The sequence below is a fragment of the Chrysemys picta genome, chromosome 3 (genome assembly GCF_011386835.1).
Source record: "Chrysemys picta bellii isolate R12L10 chromosome 3, ASM1138683v2, whole genome shotgun sequence".
Lineage (NCBI taxonomy): Eukaryota > Metazoa > Chordata > Testudines > Emydidae > Chrysemys > Chrysemys picta.
Genome location: NC_088793.1, coordinates 86059036 through 86080052, shown reverse-complemented (window position 1 = coordinate 86080052; position 21017 = coordinate 86059036). Strand labels below are relative to the sequence as shown.

Genomic DNA, 21017 nt, shown 5'->3' with positions numbered 1-21017 from the left:
GACTAGTGATTTAAATCAAATTCACCCTGTTGCAGAGTGGCTATTGAACAGACAAGGAAAGAAGTCAGCATATGCTTCCTCTCCATTTGATTCAATTGAAGAAAATAATCCATATGAATAAGTGTGCCTAGGTTCTTGAAGTGCAAGTTTTAGGCCTTTGTCTCCATACTTCTAGAGCTATAGATTTGGCAAATAAACCCTTCTCTACATACAATTTGCATTGGTTTAGTTTTACTGTTCTATTTTAAAGGTGAGATTTTTCCAAGGCACAAAGAGCACTTAGGTGCCCAGCTCCCATTGAAAATCAGTGCCCTTGCATGCCTCAAATGGAGCATGAGGGACAGGACACAGAAACCTTGCCATGGAGAAATGGAACTGCAATTCAGGAAACCTTGTATCTTGCCAGAGGAAACCTAAAACTAACTCATTTGTGCATGTATGTTTACCTGTTTTAACCTTCTAAATTATTTCTTTTTCCTTAGTTAACTCTTCAGATAGTGGATTATAGGATTGTCTATCAAGTGTTGTCTTTGGTATAAGGTCTAAGGTGCAATTGACCAAGGGTAACTGATCCTTTGGGACTAGGAGTAACCTGAATATTGTGATTTTTGATGTAAGGGACCATCACAAAGATTAAGTTTGCCTGGCTGGCAAAATAGACCAGAGTAGTCAAGGGGTCTGTGACTCCATGGTTTGGCTGCTATAGTACTTGAGTTTGCACCTGTTACTTGGTGAAACCCAAGTATAGAACTCTCAACCAATTTGGTGTCTTTGCCCTGCTTCTTGACAGTCTGACCCATGAGCTACTCCAAAGATCTTGATAGTATGTTTTCCAAATCAGAAGCTTTTCTGCACCCAGGATGCTAGCCTGGATACAATCAATCCAATTCTTCCAATACCATTTCTGCTGCCCTCTAAACATGGGATGCCTTTCCTTAGCTGATCTGCAATGCCTCCTGTGATTCAAATTATTAAGACCTACTTCTGCTGCCATAATCTGCAAGAAATTTGCCAACCAATTATTGCTAGATGGAAAGGAAGTTAGGGAGATAGCCATAGAACTAAGGTGTGCTAGTCATCATCCTGACCACTCTGCTTTGTATGCTGTATCCCCCTTTTCCCTTTCAGAGAGTAAACACCTCAGAACAGGGATGGTTTACAGTACAATATATTTTGTGCCACTAAAATAATTTATAAACAACTTGGGTATATTCAGAGACCTGGTGCACATGTGGCATTACTTCTCTTACACATCTCCATTTGCCTGAACTAAACAATACGTAAACTACATAGAAGCTTTTCCCCATGCTCATTCTACAGTACTAAAAGCATGTAAACAGAATTGAGATTAAAAATACATATCTACACAACTTTAATTTCCTTCTGACCTCCAGCATCTGAAGGCAACACTTCAGTGGCAGATCCTTCTGCTAACCACCTTTACAGTCCAAGCACTCAAAGGGAGTACAGATGTGTGACTCTTGGCAGACACCCCTCCCCAGGCAACACAACACTGTACTGGTGAGACAACCTAGAGCAGAAACCCCATGTGTCACGCCCAACACTTTTTAATCAAGACCTGTGCCACAGCAGGTTTGTTTTAGATACTGCACTAACAAAACAGAGTAGCCACAGCTCAGAGACGCTGTCCCTACCACGTAAGGCAGAATAGTTAGAAGCACGTGCACAGGAGAGACCCAGCCCTCTCCCCCCCCCCCCCTGCATGAATGGGGGTGGAAGAAGCGCCAGCACATTCCTGAAATGCCCATTGGGCGACAGCCCCAGACCCAAACCTCATTGGCTTGAATTTGTCAATGGGATAGGAAAGGCATCCCGATTGGGGGGGAGGGGAGAGGAGGAGAAGGCTGAGCCAGGAAACTCACGTGTAATCGTGGTTCCAGCCACACTTCAGCATTGGGAGGGGGCTACTCCCTACCGCCTGCCAGGCTGCCCCACTGCGCCACAACCACAGACAGGGGATCCCCACGGATTAATAGTTCCTGCGGGGGAGGGAGGTTGTTATCTGAACCCGCTCTACGCATTACAGAGTTGGAGCTGTTGCGATACCCACCATGAGGGAACCCCCAGCCCTGCCTCCGCAGCAGAGAAAGACGACACGATCGCTCCCTCCCTACTGCAGGCTCCGTGGGCGGGGGAAGGTAGTGGATACCCACTCTAATGAGGGTCTGGACACAGGTGACAGCCCACCCTTTTCTCCTCAGTCCGGTCGCTTGGCAGCAGGGGATCCCGCCATAAAGGCGGCTCCCTCCTGGGTTTCGCTATCGGGGGAAGGGCCAGGCGCTAGCCGAATCCAGACTCAAGCCGCAGGGTGCGCACAGGGCAGCAGCCTCTGCAGCTGCGGCCCCTCCGCGTGCGCCGGGCCGCGGGCAGGACTGCGACACTTGCCCCCACTACACCCCTGCCCCGCGGACACCGCGGCTCCCCTGGCCCGTCACCACATGTTGCCAGTAGGGCCCTACGGGCTCCACGCGGTGGAGGCGGGTGTCATGGCTCCTGCGCTGAGCCCGGTCACTGACTAACACCTTCGCCGGCACCGCGCCGCGGGCGGGCTGTGAGCGAGGCGCTGCCCGGGGCTCCTGGAGGGCAGGGGAAGGTCACACTCCGCGTGAGGCCGGACCTGGCAAGGCCAGGCCGGCGGGGATTCGGAGCCAGGCCGGCACCCCGGGCACGCACAGGCCGCGCCTCAGGCCGGGGGACGGTTACAGCTCCCCGCCCTCCCCAGAGCCTCACCCGGAACAGCGCCAGGCGCGCCCCTCCCCCCAGCCCAACCGCACCCCGAAGCGGCTCGCGGCGCCCACCGGCGGCAGCCCGGCTCCCCTCCGCCCGCCCGCCCCCAGCGCGCCAACCTGGGGATGGTGCGGAGATCGCCGGACCCCTTGCTCTGGTGCGGCTCCTGCGGCGAGGGCTGCTCCCGGGCGAACCACACCTCCAGCAGCTTCTCGGTCCCTTCGAAGAAGTGTGCACCGTTCTCCTCCATGGCGCGACAACTCGGCAACCAACAACCACAGAAATTAACCCCAGCCCGGCGGCCGCCCCGGCGGCTGCTGCTGCACGGGCCGCGCCGCCGCCGGGTCCCCGGCCGCGAGTCACCTTCCAGGAGATAACGTTATGTGACCCTTCAACAAAACCAACAGCAGCGAAACCGCCTGGGTGCGCGGCGGCTGCGGCGTGAGCCCGGGGTTACAGTCCGGGCGGGCGGGCGCGGGGCAGGCGAGGCGGTTCGGTTCCTTGTATTCCGTGTGTTCCCCTGTTGCAGAGAAGAGCGTAGAGCGAGCGCTAGCTAATGTCGCCGGCCATACTGTGTAAGCGAGGGGGCGCCGCGCACGCAGCCGCCTTTATACCCGCACAGGTAACAGGGAACTGGCCGCAGAGCACGGCCATTGGACAGGCGCCTCTCGGCCCCGCACTCTCCCAGCTCCCATTGGACACCGCACCTGCCTGTCAACTCGTCTCGGCCTGTTCGACTCCACCCTCAACAGCAGCCCGCCCAGAGAGAGCTCTGTGAGTGGGAAAGCAGGCATGTGGGACTGCGAGCGAGAGCGACACGGGGAAAGCAGGAGTGTGTGTAGTGTGAGGGGCATAAGGGGTGTAGGGGGAACGAGCGGAGAGCTGTGAGAAGGTGTTTAAGAGTGAGGTATGGGGCTGGGGATGTTAGTGTTCCTGAGGCTGAGAAGGGAGGAGTGTGACACAAGCTACTTGTGTGAAAGAAAGGGGGTGAATGGGGAGAATATTTTTTTTCAACATGGTGCAAACCCCAGTGTATTAAACTAAATCAACATTAGCCAGTTGTAAACAGATGTGTGTCCACAAAGGGATGTGCACCAGTTTAACTAAAACAATTTAACTACATTTAATTTAAAAATTAATTTCAGTTAAAATGGTGCAACTTTTGTGTGCAGACATGGCAGATGTATAAGAAATAGCTTTCAGAGTAGCAGCCGTGTTAGTCTGTATCTTTTTTTAAGAAATAGCTTGTGTGTGAGAGAGAAACAACAGTGATAGTGTAAGGGAAATCGTATGTGTGAAAGAAAAAGGGGTGATTGCATGTGTGTGAGGCCTTGTCTACACACAAAAGTAGTGTAGGCTTAACTACATTTTTTTTTAACTGATAAAGTATCAACTTAAGGTAAATTGATATAAGGCACTCTTAAACTGATTTAAGTGTGCATGCAGAGCAATTGCACCAATTTAATGAAAGAAGTTTCTAAAATAATTTAGTTACATTAGTACAATTTTTGCATGTAGACAGGGCATGGGAGAGTGAGCGAGCAAAGTACAGTACAGAGATCATCAGATGATGGTGATACAGAGGGTACAATATTTGCTTGTGATATGTCCATTTTATGCTGCTCTGTATGTGCAAAGGGGTTGTAAAGCCACTGTATCTTGGCAGCTGGGATTTCCTCCTATGAGAAAGTTCCCAGGAGGGGAACTTATAGTGCTACTGTAGTTCTACGCCAACCACCATTTTTCAGCTTTTTGATATAGGGAGCATGACTAAGGGAAAGGGTGCATAGTCAGAGTGGCTCTACATTCCAGGTATCCCTGCCTGCCAGAACATCACCTTGGGTTAATAGGCAGCTGGATGCTGGGGACCACCAGCCCCAGAATACAGGGAGCACTAAGGTAGCATAAAGCTAACTTTGTCCTTGCCCATTTCTGTCCCATGCTGAGCATACCTTGATCAGAATGAAGAATCCTTTCCAAAGAGGGAGTGATGAAAGAATGTCCATGTTTTAGTGTGAGCAAAAGAAAATGGACAAATTCCCCATACTGCTTCAGCCCTTTACACCGTTCTGGTAGAAAATTGGGGCAGTGTAGTATGTAGAATCAACCCCTGGAGAATATTCCCTTTGTACAAGGATTTCTTGTTTTGTGGATAGCTGATTGAATGGCTATTTTTCAGCTGCTAAGTGAAGAGAGAGAGAGAGAGAGAGAGAGAGAGAGAACAAAAACGGTAATGTGTTGGGTGGAGGGGTTCCTCTGCTAAACACAGTTCAGTCATACTGTTGCCTGATTTGCTTATTCTCTGTATCACATTTCCAAGGACACTTTAGAAGGATACAGATAGAAAAAACTAGTTGCTGCTGATCTAGTCTGTGCACATAAAGAAGACTGTGCACTTTCAAGACATTTGACCAGTTTCTAGGCAAAAGTGTTAATTGTTTTTATGTATCTGTACTGCTCCCAGCCCAGTGCTGCCCTCCCACATTCATCTTGATTTAGCAGCCTTGGTTCTCCCATTTCTACTTGCATACAAGGCAGTACCTACAGCCAGCTCCCTGCTTCAGTGGGTCAAATGTTAGTGGTCAAAATTTCTCTCTGCAAACACAAGTTGTTCATTTACATTATGGAAATTCTGGTTTGTTTTTATGTCTGTTGTAACTAGCAATGATAGTTCTCTTATGTACTTGCTAATTATCTATTGTTAGTGTCTACATCTAAAAACAGTCAAAATAGTCAAGGCATGGGGGTTTTATATGTTTGTTACATAGGGGCCGTATAGTGGATTTCTTGTACACAACTAGTTGCTATTCTGATGTATTATATTAGATATCAATAAAAAATACAAAGTGCTGTCCTTCCATCTGACCCCCTTTTAGGAGCCCAGTAAAATTCTGATGGCAAGCTCAGAGTTTGAAAAATATTAGTAAAGCGCAATGATTAGGTGAACTTACGTCAGGTAAAATGGTAAGGGCATAGGTGTATTTAATGGATCATATCTCAAACACCCCTCTACCCCGATATAATGCTGTCCTCGGGAGCCAAAAAAAAAAATCTTACCGTGTTATAGGTGAAACTGCGTTATATTGAACTTGCTTTGATCCGCTGGAGTGCGCAGCCCCGCCCCCCCGGAGCACTGCTTTACTACGTTATATCTGAATTAGTGTTATATCGGGTCACGTTATATCAGGGTAGAGGTATATTAGCTAGTAATATAAAAATGCAAGTGCATAATCAATATAAATAAAGGGCTAGTTTAGTTTGATTCGTGAACCTTTGAATAACCTTTTTTTCAAAAGGAGTACAAAACAATGTTTTTGGCTTAGTATGTATCCTGTTATTCAATTATTGAAATGTCCTCGATTTGGGGACAAACTCCCAAGGATGAAGTAACAATGAGAGATTAGGATGACCCAGACAAATATAATCAGGGTAAACAAAGTCCCCAAAATCCCACAAACCTCTGTCAAATATTAAGATTGATAGTTTTGTTAATATATACAAGTTATATAATTTAGGGTGTAATGTGGAATCTTATATTTGGTCATAAAATATTATGTGACAAATAAGAGGAGAGTGGTGTTGATAAAAGTATGGTGTCATCTTGGGTATACAAGAGTGTATGGAGACTTAAGTCTTTGCCTTTGTTTATGTACACCTTGTTTGTACGTACAGCCAAACCTTTGCCTGATATACCTCAGTTGATCTCTGGTGTGGGGCAGTTTGTACCTATGCTGAAGTAAACCTGTTCCTTGGATGTGAACTCAGGAATTAGCAGTGGTGTTGTATGCTACAGTAAGCAGTGGTTGTCTGTTTTGCTAGGTTTCTAAGGTACCTGTGGACCTGTTTCGTTGTCCAGAAAATATCCTTACAATAACTTGCAAAATTCTGTATTTGCTGAATAGCAAAGAAATAGTTCTTACGTAATCACTGGCCAGTTTTGTGAAAATTATGCCTTAATTAAAAAAAAAGTTTGTGACCTTCCCACAATTTACTTAAAATGAATTATTCAATAGCTAAAAAGAAAAATACATAAAATGTTAAATAATCACTCAGTGAAGTTTTTTTAAAGGTAAATTACACCCTCAGGCCAAGAATTTCAATTTTGATGCAAGTAATATGAACTAAAGAGCTAATGTAAAAGCTAATAGGTGCCCAGATGCCACAGTAGTGGGTTGTACAAACATTAATTTATTAATCCTCACAACACTACTGTGACGGGTAAGTTTCATTCCCGTTTCACAAGTGGAGATATTAAGACAAAGGTAGGTGGTCTGAGTTTCATAGGAAGAGCTTTTTAAGTGACTTGTTCAACGCCTCAGAGTGAGTGCATGAGAAGCAAAAACAAGAACTCGTGTTCTTGACTCATAACTCTGTACTTCCTACAGCTCATGTTGCCTCTTGAATAAAGAGTGTATATGTAAAAAATGTTAATTAAAACAATATTCATATATAAAACCCCCTCAGAAATGGAGATTTTTTATGTTATAATAATAGTATTTATATTTAAAATAAATAGTATATAGTTTTAAATGATGTTCTCTTATTCATACAGCATAGCACAGTAAGTGAACGTGGCACGCTAATTAAGATATACTTATGAATTATACATTTCTTACAATAGATATCTTGCAACATCTTTGTTATTCTTTATTTTTCAAATTAAATTTTCACATGGATTCTCAGCTCATCTTTGTTTGGCAATGATTGTCAACTAGGTATTCAGGCATATTTGATTAATATACTGTTTAGAATGATAAATGTAGGAGTTTTTTCCTTTTAGCTGCAACCACTGTTCAGGAACACTTAGCTGAATAGTTGTTGCAATGTGTTCTAGTCAATAACTTTTTTCTATATACTATAAATACAGTGGAAGATTGTGGCACTGTTAAGTTGTTTTCTATTTGTATGTGTAATAAAATTTTTTGTAGTATGTCTCAATTCTCAGTTTTCTGAAAGCCTCTTATGTCAGTTAACACATACGTATGTCAAACTTCAACTGAAAATTATTTTTGTTAAATTTATGTGACTGAGAATAAAGGATTTGTTTTAAAACTCAAACTTAAATATAGGATCAGTAGTACTTTATGATACCTTTGAGATAGTGATGACTTTTAGTGATAATACTAAATAGGAAAATTACAGTTAGGACCCTAGAAATCCCTAAAATCAACAGATTAAATGGTACAAACAAACCAAAACTAATCCCAAACTCTTTCCTTATGGGCCTGATCTTCTAAACTGTACTTGCAAAAGAGCATCCACTGACTTCAGTGGAATGCCCCATACCCTCTAATGGCAATATAAACATACTGGGTGTCTTTTCACCTTCCCTTTCCCCCATTTGGCTCACTTTATTTCAATCAAAAGGAATTCAGTACACAAACAAAGGCCTTGACCCAGTAAATATTTACACACATTTAACTTTATGCCCACAAATAGACATATTTTGAAGTCCTTTGTAGTACTCATATGTGTAAAAGTTATTCACATACAAGTGTTTGCAAGAATGGGGTCAAACTGATGACAGAGAGGGAGGTGGGATGACTTCTCTTCAGTATCACAATTTTATTTCCCCTATAAGAGGAGAAAAGTGCTTTTCCTCTTTACCAATACCACCAGACCACCTTAAGAATCTAGCTAGAGATCGATCCAGTTGACACGCCATCTGAAAGGAGGCTACATCCCATTTGGATTTGCTGCAATGATGATGAAGAAAAATGCCACCTTTTAACAATGTATAAGTTAGTTACAGATCTTCAAAGGGGGAAAAATTGGGCTTGTTCCCCTTTGTTTCTTTAGATGTATAAGAATTTAAAGTGTTTGGCCAAAAACAGAGTTACATTTTTTTTTTTTTTTTTTTTACCACTAGAAATTCAGGTTGTCTATTCTGAAAGATGCTGGTGATTGAAGAACTAGAGAAACTGGCATAGTAAGAAACTGAAAGCTGAGTAATTGAGAAGGGATTTTAAACTGTTTAGAACTCTTCCCCCTCCCCCACCCCCATATTAATGCCATTTTAATTAAATGCATTATGTGCACTTAGGAGACTTTGTAAAAGTTTCCAGAATATACATCTAATGGAAAGGATGGCAAACTTTCATATCTTGAGATACTCCCTTGCCTCCCCATTCTCTGCAAACCCAGAAAAGACTAGACTTACATGCCTGATATTTCTAAAGGTAAAATACAAGGAATTTGTTTAAAAATTAAACAAAACAGGCCTTCTTTATACACAAAGCTGCAAGAAAAGACAAACCCAAATTTTAAAGATCTTTTGTAGATCACCTTTTGTAGATATCAAGAAACTGGACAGTGCAATAGAAATTAAAGGAATCAACCACAGGTGGATGGAATGTTAGCACTAGGGAAGTATTTTATTTACAAAGAAGAGAAAAGCCATTCTCTTCCTTTTAAGACCTCACAGACAAGAGCTATGGTCTAAATTAATTGAAAAGGCTTTTCATAGAGACAAAGAATAAACTATAAGCCTTTGCTTCAGCTAAACAGCACAAAGAGAGGAAAACCCACAGCTCAAATCCAGATAGTATTGTTTCCTCTTGTTCTGAATTACACACACCTTTGTAGGAGGTAGGACATCTTGAGTTGTTTTCCATAAAGTTCACTGAAGGAAGCTAGGCTACTAGAATGCTCCATTCCTATCATAGTGTTAGCTTGTGCAGAGACATGGGATTGTTCGTGGTGGGTTTTAACCAACTTGATTTAAGGATAATTTATCACATCAATCACAAAAATATTGTAGAAAGGCTGTTTATATATGGTAAGTGAATACTTCAAATGGGAACCAGAGGTTTACAATATTAAAATTATGATAATATTGCCAAAACTAAGTATTAAAAAAAATCATGAGCCAGGCATCAAATTCATGAGGTTTGCTTGAAAGTAATGAGATTTTCTTAAAAATAATAGGTTTGAGTTTTTATTTGATTTCTGATGTTGAATTTTTGTGGTTCAACATTTTTAAGTTTCTCTCTGCAACAATGAGGGATGGAAACTTATGTTTTTTCATAAGGTGAGATTTCCACATAGTCACATGAATCCAGGAGCTGGGTGTAAGAAAAAGATTACGTATCACAAGATTGACAATACAATCATGAGACTTGGCAACATTATGATAAAAAAATTACAGTGTCTCTGCCACAATTTTATATATTGTACAATACTTCACCTATAAATTACAAGATATTTCCCATACTGAAAAGCAGTAGAATCTGTGTGGCTAAACTACCTAGAACTCTAAAAATGCATGTGTAATTAGCTGGCTTACAACTGAAATAACCTATTATACTTTTTCAGTGGCAGTGTGATTTAAGTTTCACTGTAGCAGCATTCACTACTCGCAATGCTATAGCTAAGCTTGTGTCAGCATTTCCAAAATAAAACCTCCTTTTAAATACAGATCATGACTCAGCTCTGAAATTTGCTCTAGAATTAATCTTGACACAGAGCTTGTTTTTGGACAATACAAAAGTAATAGTTTATCCATTTTGGGGATAGGAGGGCAACACTTTTTCCTAGAGTTGGGAAAAATTGGTTCTTATCATAGAGGTATAGGAGGTGCATACAGAAAATCTTTTTTTTAAACCTGATTTTAAAATCAGCCTTTTTTTGATGTTTCATCTGTTTTCCATTTAAGTGAGTTGCACTTTATGACCTTACCTTTGGTAAATATTTCTGTAGCAATATAATCTTAACCTTCCCTTTATGTTTTCTACATTGTTTTATCTGAGAGACTCAGTCTCAGTTTGTAACTGAGTTTAAGCCCAAGCTATTCTACTTGTATAGTGTGCTACAAGACATTTTTTGTCTGGACTTTCCACTAACTGAAGGTTCTGAGATCTCCCTGTGCCACTGCACAATGCAGAATTAATGTTCCCTGCAGAATTCTATTTTTCCCCACAGATCTGTGATTTCTAACAAAATGCTTCCTTCTGGTGGAAATAATAAATTCAGCCCCATGCTTGGCCTGTCAGCAGCAGGACTAGCCACATGGGGCTGTCAGCAGGAACCCCACCATGCGCATGGCTGTCAGCTGGAGCCCCAACTGACCGGGGCTGTCAGCTGGAGCCCCAACTGCACAACATTTCCTGAATCTTTATTGTCTGTATTGTTTCAGACATACTTGCTGACAGGTATTTTGACATAAATTACCAAAATAATTGCAACTGGTGTGATTTTGTTATTTTAATAAATAAAATGTGCAGAACTTTACAGAATTTTAAAATATTGTGCGCAGAATTTTTAATTTTTTGGTGCAGAATTCCCCCCAAGAGTAGTTACTTTACTGCTGGAGTTTCTGTTTATAGTGAGCTACTTTTGCATGGCAGGTGTGATGATCCTGGAATATACGCTTCCAGTTGTAAAGAAAACACATATTAAGGGACATAGTCAATTTAAAAACCATGCCTTAAAAAAAAAAAATACAATTGCTGCAAACACCTAAGATAATTATACCTGAAAAATTTAAATAAATAAATTTACCCCAGTTTGTTTTGTATATGTGGAAAGGTATGCTAGTCTTTTGGGACACAGATGGAGAGCTCTTCTGGTTTGGCAGCACTGTCAAACTTGTTCCCGGAAAGAAAGCCTTCTGCCCTTGAGTCACATGGTCAGCGCAGGCTCTCCCACCTCCCCCCAAAATTAGTGCCCACAGACCCTCCCCAGGGTATCCTGGCCCTTGAGACTTCCTTGTTGGCAAGGAGATTGAGATACTGCCCTTCTGTCTCCTCCCAGGCTAACCTCCTCACTGAGGTTTACCTAGGGCTTTTATAGGCCTCTCCTGCCCCAGCCCAGCTGTCACTACTTAGCCCAGCATGTTCATCTGAGCCAGCCCTCAATAGGGCTTGTAGCTGGGCTCCCTGCTGAGTACCTGCATCTCTACACCTGGCCTGCCACACTTTGTAATAAGAGTAACACACACACACACACACATGTTGTGGCAGGAGACTGAACTTTATTTCTTGGCCTACATCATCTGATATTGGTAAGGTTACAAAAGGTTAATATCCTGACTCTAAAGCAGGCCTAGACAGACATTCTATCACAGGTGCTTTGTCATAGGATCATAGAATATCAGGGTTAGAAGGGACCTCAGGAGGTCATCTAGTCCAAACCCCTGCTCAAAGCAGGACCAATTCCCAACTAAATCATCCCAGCCAGGGCTTTGTCAAGCCTGACCTTAAAAACCTCTAAGGAAGGAGAGTCCACTACCTCCCTAGGTAACGCATTCCAGTGCCTCACCACCCTCCCAGTGAAAAAGTTTTTCCTAATATCCAACCTAAACCTCCCCCACTGCAATTTGAGACCATTATTCCTTGTTCTGTCATCTGGTACCACTGAGAACAGTCTGGATCCATCGTCTTTGGAACCCCCTTTCGGGTAGTTGAAAGCAGCTATCAAATCCTCCCTCATTCTTCTCTTCTGCAGACTAAACAATCCCAGTTCTCTCAACCTCTCCTCATACGTCATGTGCTCCAGCCCCCTAATCACTTTTGTTGCCCTCTGCTGGACTCTTTCCAATTTTTCCACATCCTTCTTGTAGTGTGAGGCCCAAAACTGGACACAGTACTCCAGATGAGGCCTCACCAATGCAGAATAGAGGGGAATGATCACGTCCCTCGATCTGCTGGCAATGCCCCTACTTATACAGCCCAAAATGCCATTAGCCTTCTTGGCAACAATGGCACACTGTTGACTCATATCCAGCTTCTCATCCACTGTAACCCCAAGGTTCTTTTCTGCAGAACTGTTGCCTAGCCATTCGGTCCCTAGTCTGTAGCAGTGCATGGGATTCTTCCGTCCTAAGTGCAGGACTCTGCACTTGTCCAAATTAAACCTCATCAGATTTCTTTTGGCCCAATCCTCTAATTTGTCTAGGTCCCTCAGTATCCTATCCCTACCCTCCAGCATATCTACCACTCCTCCCAGTTTAGTGTCATCTGCAAACTTGCTGAGGGTGCAGTCCACGCCATCTTCCAGATCCTTAATGAAGATGTTGAACAAAACCAGCCCCAGGACTGACCCTTGGGGCACTCCGCTTGATATCGGCTGCCAACTAGACATGGAGCCATTGATCACTACCCGTTGAGCCCGAAAAACTAGCCAGCTTTCTATCCACCTTATAGTCCATTTATCCAGCCCATACTTCTTTAACTTGGCGGCAAGAATACTGTGGGAGACCGTATCAAAAGCTTTGCTAAAGTTAAGGAATATCACATCCACAGAGCCAGTTATCTCATCATAGAAGGCAATTAGGTTAGTCAGGCATGACTTGCCCTTGGTGAATCCATGCTGACTGTTCCTGATCACTTTCCTCTCCTCGGAGTGCTTCAGAATTGATTCCTTGAGGACCTGCTCCATGATTTTTCCAGGGACTGAGGTGAGGCTGACTGGCCTGTAGTTCCCCAGATCCTCTTCTTTTTAAAGATGGGCACTACATTAGCCTTTTTCCAGTCATCTGGGACCTCCCCCGATCACCATGAGTTTTCAGAGATAATGGCCAATGGCTCTGCAATCACATCCGCCAACTCCTTTAGCACCCTCGGATGCAGTGCATCCAGCCCCATGGACTTGTGCTCGTCCAGCTTTTCTAAATAGTCCTGAACCACTTTTTTCTCCACAGAGGGCTGGTCACCTCCTCCTCATGCTGTGCTGCCCAGTGCAGTAGTCTGGGAGCTGACCTTGTTTGTGAAGACAGAGGCAAAAAAATCATTGAGTACATTAGCTTTTTCCACATTCTCTGTCACTAGGTTGCCTCCCTCATTCAGTAAGGGGCCCACACTTTCCTTGACTTTCTTCTTTGTCCATACTTTGGAGCCAAGGGTAATTCATGCATCCCTCCAATCTCTTGAGTGACTGGGAAAAATGACAAAACAGAGAGAGAATCATTTTGATCACTCCACTTAGAGCCAGAACAGTAGTTGCCAAGTCCACTTCCAATAACAGAATTGGGCTTGTTTTTTTAAAAAGGCGCTTTAATGTTTTGAGAACCACGGGTTGCAGTTTTTTGGGATTATTTTATTTGGAGGTCGCTTATTTGGGCTTTTTTGTAATAGGTGACTTTAACACAAAATTATAGTTTAAAAATGGTTGTAGGAGTGGTTTTGCTAATTGACTGGTGTCATATATGAATATCATTAGAATTTTAGAATCCTCCTACCTCACTCCAGTTCAATTAAGAAAACACATCCAAATTCATTAACTTTCTGGACCACCCACTTGACACATCTCATGTTCCAATGTATTGTCCCACACCAGGATATGCCTTAATGGTTCAACACAGGAATGTACCACATTGAGACAAGAGAGACCATGGAGGATGGAGAGAGCAAGGCTGACCTTTTTAAAAAATGTAAGTACACACAACTTTATTATTGTAATATTTTAATGTGTAATTTAATGTTGTATGCAGCAAAACTAGAACTACTAAAAGAATAATGGAATTTGTATAAAACACCCCACCCCCAACCTTTGAAATGGGTTGGGCTTGTTTTGGGCTTACTCTGAAAGACAGTGCTCCTTTTTTTTTTTTCATGGAGTTCTCAGGAGCCTCCTCTAGCTCTCTGTCAGATCTACTGAATCAATAAATGTCCTAATTCAGCACCCCAATATTTACCTTTTAATTTGGCTGCTTGAGCTGTGGGATTGTAATTGTTGTCTGACCTTACTTTTTCTAACATTGTATAGGATATACTTCATTCTAGAAAGCCATCCACACTGAAATTCTGATCACAAAAGTGGAAAATATTCTCAGTATGTGCATTGGATAATTTAAAGTTTCCAAGTTCTTCCTTTGTTTCTTCTATCCTGGATTACCTGGTTAAAGGCTGAGTCTTCCCCTGTGAGTGAATTCTTCTCAGAAGTCTCTGTGCACTATTACCTTGTGGGCCATTTTAACATGTTCAGTCACCCTATGGTAAAGACATTCTTGAAAGGACTGCTTAATGCTTTTCTTCAAAGACCCTATTTTGATATGGGATCTCAATTTAGTGCTTGCTTGGTTTTTAGAGGCACCCTTTGAGCTCTTGTGAGCTCTTTGTTTCACAAGGTCTCTCCTCTTTCCTTATGGAAATTTGGTAAAGGGACTCGATCCTGCATGGGGATGTATGGTTTTGGGTGTGTTCAGAGTGAATGTACTGTCATTTGTCTTTGGAAAGGAGGTAGCCCTTCCTCTGAGAAAGTGAGAGGAGATGGCCTCTCTCCTAAGAGGGGGATGGTTAAGGGTCAGAGGCAGGCAGCGGGGAAACTAAGAGAAAATGAGAGAGCAAAACAGAGTCTGGGAGTAAATGAAGAGAAATGGAGAGACAGATAGTGGGGACAGAGGGAAACTGGGACTGAGAGTAAATTGAGAGACTGAGATTGAGCTGGACAAACAGATGTGCAGAAGAGGTCCCTTTAGTTTAAAGCTGACTGGTCAAGTCAATCCATGTTTGATAACATGTTCCTGAGCCTCAGTTTCTGAGCATCGGCAGAACAGGAGAACTATGGGTCCTTCAGATCCTGTTGGTCTGGCCTAATGTGTGTCCCCTGCAAGCAAGCATCACTGGAGTCAAGTCCATCTCTTCAGAAAATCATGAGAGGCACCTGAGGCTCAATGATTGACTTGGCGTTAAGACAGTACCCAGTGAGATATCTGGGGAAAGGGGAATCTTGAACTAACTAATAATCATAATAACCTTAAGATAATAGCCTGTGCATTCAGGGATAGATATATTTTGAGGGTTATATTTAGTTAAGTACGCTGAGTAATAAGTTATAGTGTATATATTTTCAATTGGTTATACATTTTGTTATTATACATATTCTTAATCTATTTAATGCTATTGTAGATGGAATCCAATTCTGTTTATTCCTGTTTAAATAAAATCCCTGTTATTTTTTTTTACAACCAGTTTTATTATTTTGGCTACCATTAAAAAAACCTTTTTATCATGGTGTAATCCCCGAACCTTCCAGCTCTCCTCTGCCTGGTAAATTTTACCACCACTGTGACAGACCATTACTAAATCTTGTTCAGTGGTTTTGGAACAGAGTGATCTTCAGATGCATTTCAAATTATAACACATTAAAGCTATTCTGAGAGGTCTGTTTACACTTACATGAGTGATTGCCATAAAGTAAGTGAATTACTTCTTCTGTCAAATGATGCTTCTGACAGATGATCCTCCCTTCAGACTTCCATAAGCACATAAGTTGTGTTTCATCTCCCTTCTACATTTTTGCCCAAGGTCATGTCTTAGTTCTATCTTATCCAGACCATTATTCTCATCAGGGAGAAATAAGGCTCTATGTCTGAGATGTAAAAATGGCACTGAGCTGCTATTTAGGCAGGACTACAGCATTTAGGAGGCCCATTTCAGATAAGACCCTGTTTACAACTTACCTATATATTATAAAGGGTAGCTGTTCCTACACAATTCCTGTCTAAGTGATCAGGCTATTTACAGTGCGAGCATAGAAGTTTCAAGTTCCAGTACTAGAGGGAACTGGAACTCACTCCACTAGAATTTAGCCAGGATCTATGGCATGCCTTTGTAACGTATCATGGTAATACACAGAGCTACTTCAAGTTTGGTTTGCTTGTTTATTCGTTTGTGCTTCCACACTTGCCATTCAGAATGGATGCTCACTTGAGAAGGTCAATTCCATTATCTATTAATTTAGAATTCCTCAGCCCACTTCCCTGGAGGTTGTACTGCTTACTACCTACCCCATCCCCATGTACTCAATGACTGATAATACGCAGAGGCCACCTTAGTTAAAAAGAGAGGTTACTTATAAGTTACTGGAGTCTTCAGAAAGAGTTTTGTCCCTGCATAATCATACAGGATTTGCCCACCTTCTCCTCTTCCTCAGGGTTATGGTCTAAATTTTGGACTCTGAAGTTCAACAGAAGAAACTTAAGCAGTTGGTTGATCCACCTATCTAATATAACCTTGACCCCAAGTTCTTGGTACTACCCAGGACCCTTTTCAGGCACGTAGTATACACAACTCCCCCTGCAGTTTCTAAAGTCCCATACAGTCAGAAGGTGAATCCTACAAGGGAAAATATGCAGAGGTAATTTCAAAGAAGAACCTGTTGATGTTATCTGAAATGGGCCTCCTAGGAGCTCACAGAGATAGTGAGTCTGCAGCAAAAACCATAGCCCAGATAAGTGAAAGTGCTGATTATTTATCACTAGGTCTATGCTAGACTCCCTTCCCTGAACTTTTCCATTGTTCCTAACATTGTTGCAGCGCCACAGGTAGAAGCAATGGTAGAACTGCTAGCATAGGCAAGGTGTCAGTGACTGCTGCATTTTCAACACCAGAACACCTGTAGTGCCAGCAGCTTTTGGAAATTGACTTGATTTCTTGACAACATTGTTCCTTTAATCAAACTACATAAAGGATGCCCAGATACTATAGTAATAGGCACCATATATATGCATGTAATAATGTGCAAATCTGTATCTAGTCTCTCACTAAAATATGAGATTTATGGCTTTCCCTTGTAGTAAACTGATGGTAGCATAATAGGCTATTGAGAGATCCAAGCATGAGTTCCTAGCTACCCTCTTGCTTCCAAGGCCAGTAGGGACTTCGAGCTCTGGATATTCTCAGTCACTAGCTTGTTATTCTTGAGCAAGATCTGTCTGACACACAAAGAGACACTGACAATCTCATGTCCAGCCCTTCCCCCTTAGAGAAAAGGCTGCCATGGAATGGGGGCTTTTGAGGGTGAAAATTATACAGCGCTTATTTGATGATGATACAGAGTATTGATTTTTGTTTTGAAGTTTCCTCACAGATCAGTACTTATGGTACAAGTATCTATTTGCAGTTACCTTAAAAACATGTGTCTGCAGCAGCATTCTTCTAGTGTCCTGTACAATAGTCACTTCAGAGAAAAATCACTGGCATGTTAGAATTCAGAGAATCCAGAAAATCTGTCCTTTACGAACTAATTGCTAGTATGGAGGCATTCATAAACAACTGTGGCTAACCAAAAATTCTTGAAGTTATCAAGATTCCAGGGAGAATTAAAAAACTTGCTTGATGGCCAAAAAACACACACTTGAAATGTCTGTTTCTTATTTTGAGTTTTGATCCTTCCCACAGACACACATTAGCGTAGAAGAGGGCAGAATTTAGTCCTCTAAAGAATACATTTTAAGGCCGAGGAGACCACTATGATCATATAGTGTCCTCCTGCATAACATAGGCCATTGAATTTCACCCAGCGATTCCAGCAGTTGAAGTGTTTGTTCTTTGCTACTATGTAAGTAAATACTATCAAGCCCAGTGATTTGTGGTTGAACTAGAACATCTTTTAGAATGACATTCAATCTCAATTTAAAGACTTCAAGGAATATGAATTTACCAATTGCTTCAGTAAGTTGTTCCAATGATAGATTACCCCCACTGTTGAAGTCCATTCACTATTCTACAATAAAATATAAAAAGTTATTTTCAGTATGTCTGACTCTTGCAGCACAGAATCTGAGATTGGGAGTTGGTGAAAGTAAACTAAGACTCAATCCAGATCAAACTGAAGTGATAATAGTTGGAAGAGAGTATCATATTGGAAAAACAGGTAGTAGTTGAGTCTGTCTCTTCTGTTAACAGGGATATCTTCCCTTTGTCAAGATAATTCACAAACTTCGATCTTACTAAAACCATCTCTACTTCATGAGTCTCAGATAGCATTGGTGTGCAAAGGTCTGGACCCACGGTAACTAAAAGGCCACTTGAAGCTCAAGAATGAAGACTGTGGTCAACAACTCAGCTCCTCAGACACAAGACAGGTAGCTACTGCAAAGGTTAAGCTTGTTTGTGCAGGAAACAGAGGTCCCAGAGACCATCCAAGACTGAAAAGCTCTTGCAGGATCTAAGAAACACCTCAGTCATCATTGCTCCCATTCCAAGGGCAAGGCACACTCCTTTGACCTTGCCTTAATTAATAAACATACACAACATCCATAAAATAAAAAATAAACAAAAGCAAAACTCAGTTTTCCCTTTGGAGAGGAAGATGGCAGAAGAGGAGAGTCACATGACAAGGGGTAGTCATTTTGCTTAATACATTTCCAGAAGATGCTCAGATGCTACAGTGATGAGGACGGTATTAAAAAAATGAATAGAATAAAATTCCAAGTTTAGGTAAAGTGAGGCATGAAGAGGTTAAATTACTTGTTCAAAGTCCTCTTCAATGGATGTTTCAGAGGCAAGAAGAGAACCCTGGAGTCCTGCTTCAGATGAATTACAGACTTAGGCCCCAGTTCTGCAACAAACTCTGCATAGGTGCGGGGATATGTTTGAGTGGAACCAATTGCAGGATTATGGCTTTCAGGACTAAATTTGTCACTGATCTTCACTCAGAAAAACCCAAATGATTTCAGAGGGTGTTCTTTCTAAAGTAATGTTAGGATTGACACAAGCACAAGGTAACTCTAAACCACAATATTATTATAGCTATTAAACAATTGTGTTATTCAGACCATTTAAAAATAAGATAACCTAACTCTGAATGTTTTCAATATTTTAGAACCTTCTAGAAGACTATGGAAATTATAGAAGGAGCTCACTCAGTCCAACATTGGGCCCTACTACTTCCCCAGGGAATCAAACTTCACACTGCAGGAGTTTTCACAATGAACCTCGTCTTCTAGGAATCTGATATACTGAACACAAATCACAAATCTAATCAGCCTCCTGCTTAGGGTTGCCAACTTTCTAATTGCACAAAACCGAATACTTTTGCTCCACCCCCTTCTCCGCCCCTTCCCCAGGGCCCCTGCCCTTCCCCTTCTCTGAGGCCCTGCCTCCACTCACTCCAGCCCCCCTCCCTCCATCACTCGCTCTCCCCTCACTTTCACTGGGCTGGGGCAGGGAGTTGGGGTGCAGGAGGGGGTGAGGGCTCTGCCTGGGGGTGCAGGCTCTGGGGTGGAGCTGGGGATGAGAGGTTTGGGGTGTAAGAGGGGGCTCTGGGCTGGGTCCAAGGAGTTTGGAATGCTGGAGGGGGCTCAGAGCTGGGGCAGGGTGCAGGCTCCAGGACAGAATTTGGGTGCAGGAGGGTCTCAGGGCTGGGGTAGGGAGTTGGGGTGCAGGAGGGGGTGTGGGCTCTAGGAGGGGGCTCAGGGCTGGGGCAGAGGGTTGGGGTGCGGGAGGGGGCACGGGGTGCGGGCTCTAGCAGGGAGTTAGGGTGTAGGAGGGGGTTCCGACCAAGGGCCGGGGGTTTGGGGTGCGGGCTCCAGCCGGGCAGCGCTTACCTCAGGTGGCTCCCGGTCAGCAGCGCAGTGGGGCTAAGACAGGCTCCCTGCCTGCCCTGGCTCTGCAGTGCTCCAGAAGCGGCCGGCATGTCCGGCCCCTAGGTGGAGGTGTGGCCAGGCAGCTCTGCATGGTGCGCACTGCTTCTGCCTACAGGCACCGCCCCTGCAGCTCCCATTGGCTGCAGTTCCTGGCCAATGGGAGCTGCAGAGACGGTGCTTAGGGCAAGGGCAGAGCTTCCCTAGCTGCCCCTGCACCTAGGGACCGCAGGGACATGCCGGCTGCTTCCAGGAGCTGTGCAGAGCCAGGGCAAGCAGGGAGCCTGCCTTAGCCCCGCTGCTCTGCCGACTGGACTTTTAACGTCCCAGACAGCAGCCACCACGGACCCTTTTCGATCAGGCATTCCGGTCAAAAACCGGACGCCTGGCAACCTTACTCCTGCTAGGTCACAAACTTTGGTGTAGAGTACTAGCCCTGTCACTGCTGAGGCTTTCCTCCCAGCAGACTTGTTACCCCATAGCCTTCCTAGCTGGTTTCTGCTCCTTACAAATTTACATTTCCCAAGCCTCTGTTAGGAAGCTCTAGGAAGACATCACCCTATTTTCTTACACCAAAAAGCAACCCTAACTGAATGTGTCTACAGGCACCTTATAAATTGTAGCTCTGTGGAACAGTGGCTGGTCTCAGTCCCATCACTTGTGCTAAACCAACGCACTAAAGGAGCTGCCTTGGAACAGGGGCACTGGGCATGTGCCTAGAGATCAATCCTCTGTTATAGGTAGGTTAATGTTTCTGTTGTTGTGGAAGATCTATATTTTCATTACAACATATAAAGAATAAGAACTGAGTGTTATAGTATAGTCTGTGCAAAGTCTGTGCAATCTGCCTCCCATGTACTTGTATCTATGGTATTAGAAATTACAAGCAGGGTTGTATGATGATTAATTAAGTTTACTTTTCTGGGGCCTAAGGATAGATTGTAAGCCCTCCTGGGTGAGAATT

The 21017-nt window shown here is 43.2% G+C and overlaps 1 protein-coding gene and 1 long non-coding RNA gene across 5 annotated transcripts in view; one reads left to right on the top strand and one right to left on the bottom strand.

Moving 5' to 3' along the window:
• The window catches only part of AMD1 (adenosylmethionine decarboxylase 1), a 48903-nt gene extending 45578 nt beyond the window's left edge, over window positions 1–3325 (bottom strand). For 2 of the 4 annotated variants that reach the window (XM_005287611.5, XM_065588321.1), the window contains exon 1: window positions 2868–3325. In XM_005287611.5, the coding sequence (XP_005287668.1) occupies window positions 2868–2998 (131 nt within the window). In that variant the 5' untranslated portion in view covers window positions 2999–3325. Of the gene's footprint in view, window positions 1–1883; window positions 2001–2071; window positions 2534–2867 lie in introns of those variants that run through there. The other 2 variants (XM_005287613.5, XM_065588320.1) reach the window with 2 other exon arrangements.
• A 52-nt stretch (window positions 3326–3377) lies between these two features.
• Window positions 3378–19661, top strand: LOC135982305 (uncharacterized). The gene is made up of 3 exons (XR_010599578.1): window positions 3378–9526; window positions 14023–14116; window positions 14452–19661. It is a non-coding gene; the product is annotated as an uncharacterized LOC135982305 (long non-coding RNA).
• The last annotated feature ends 1356 nt before the right edge of the window (window positions 19662–21017 follow it).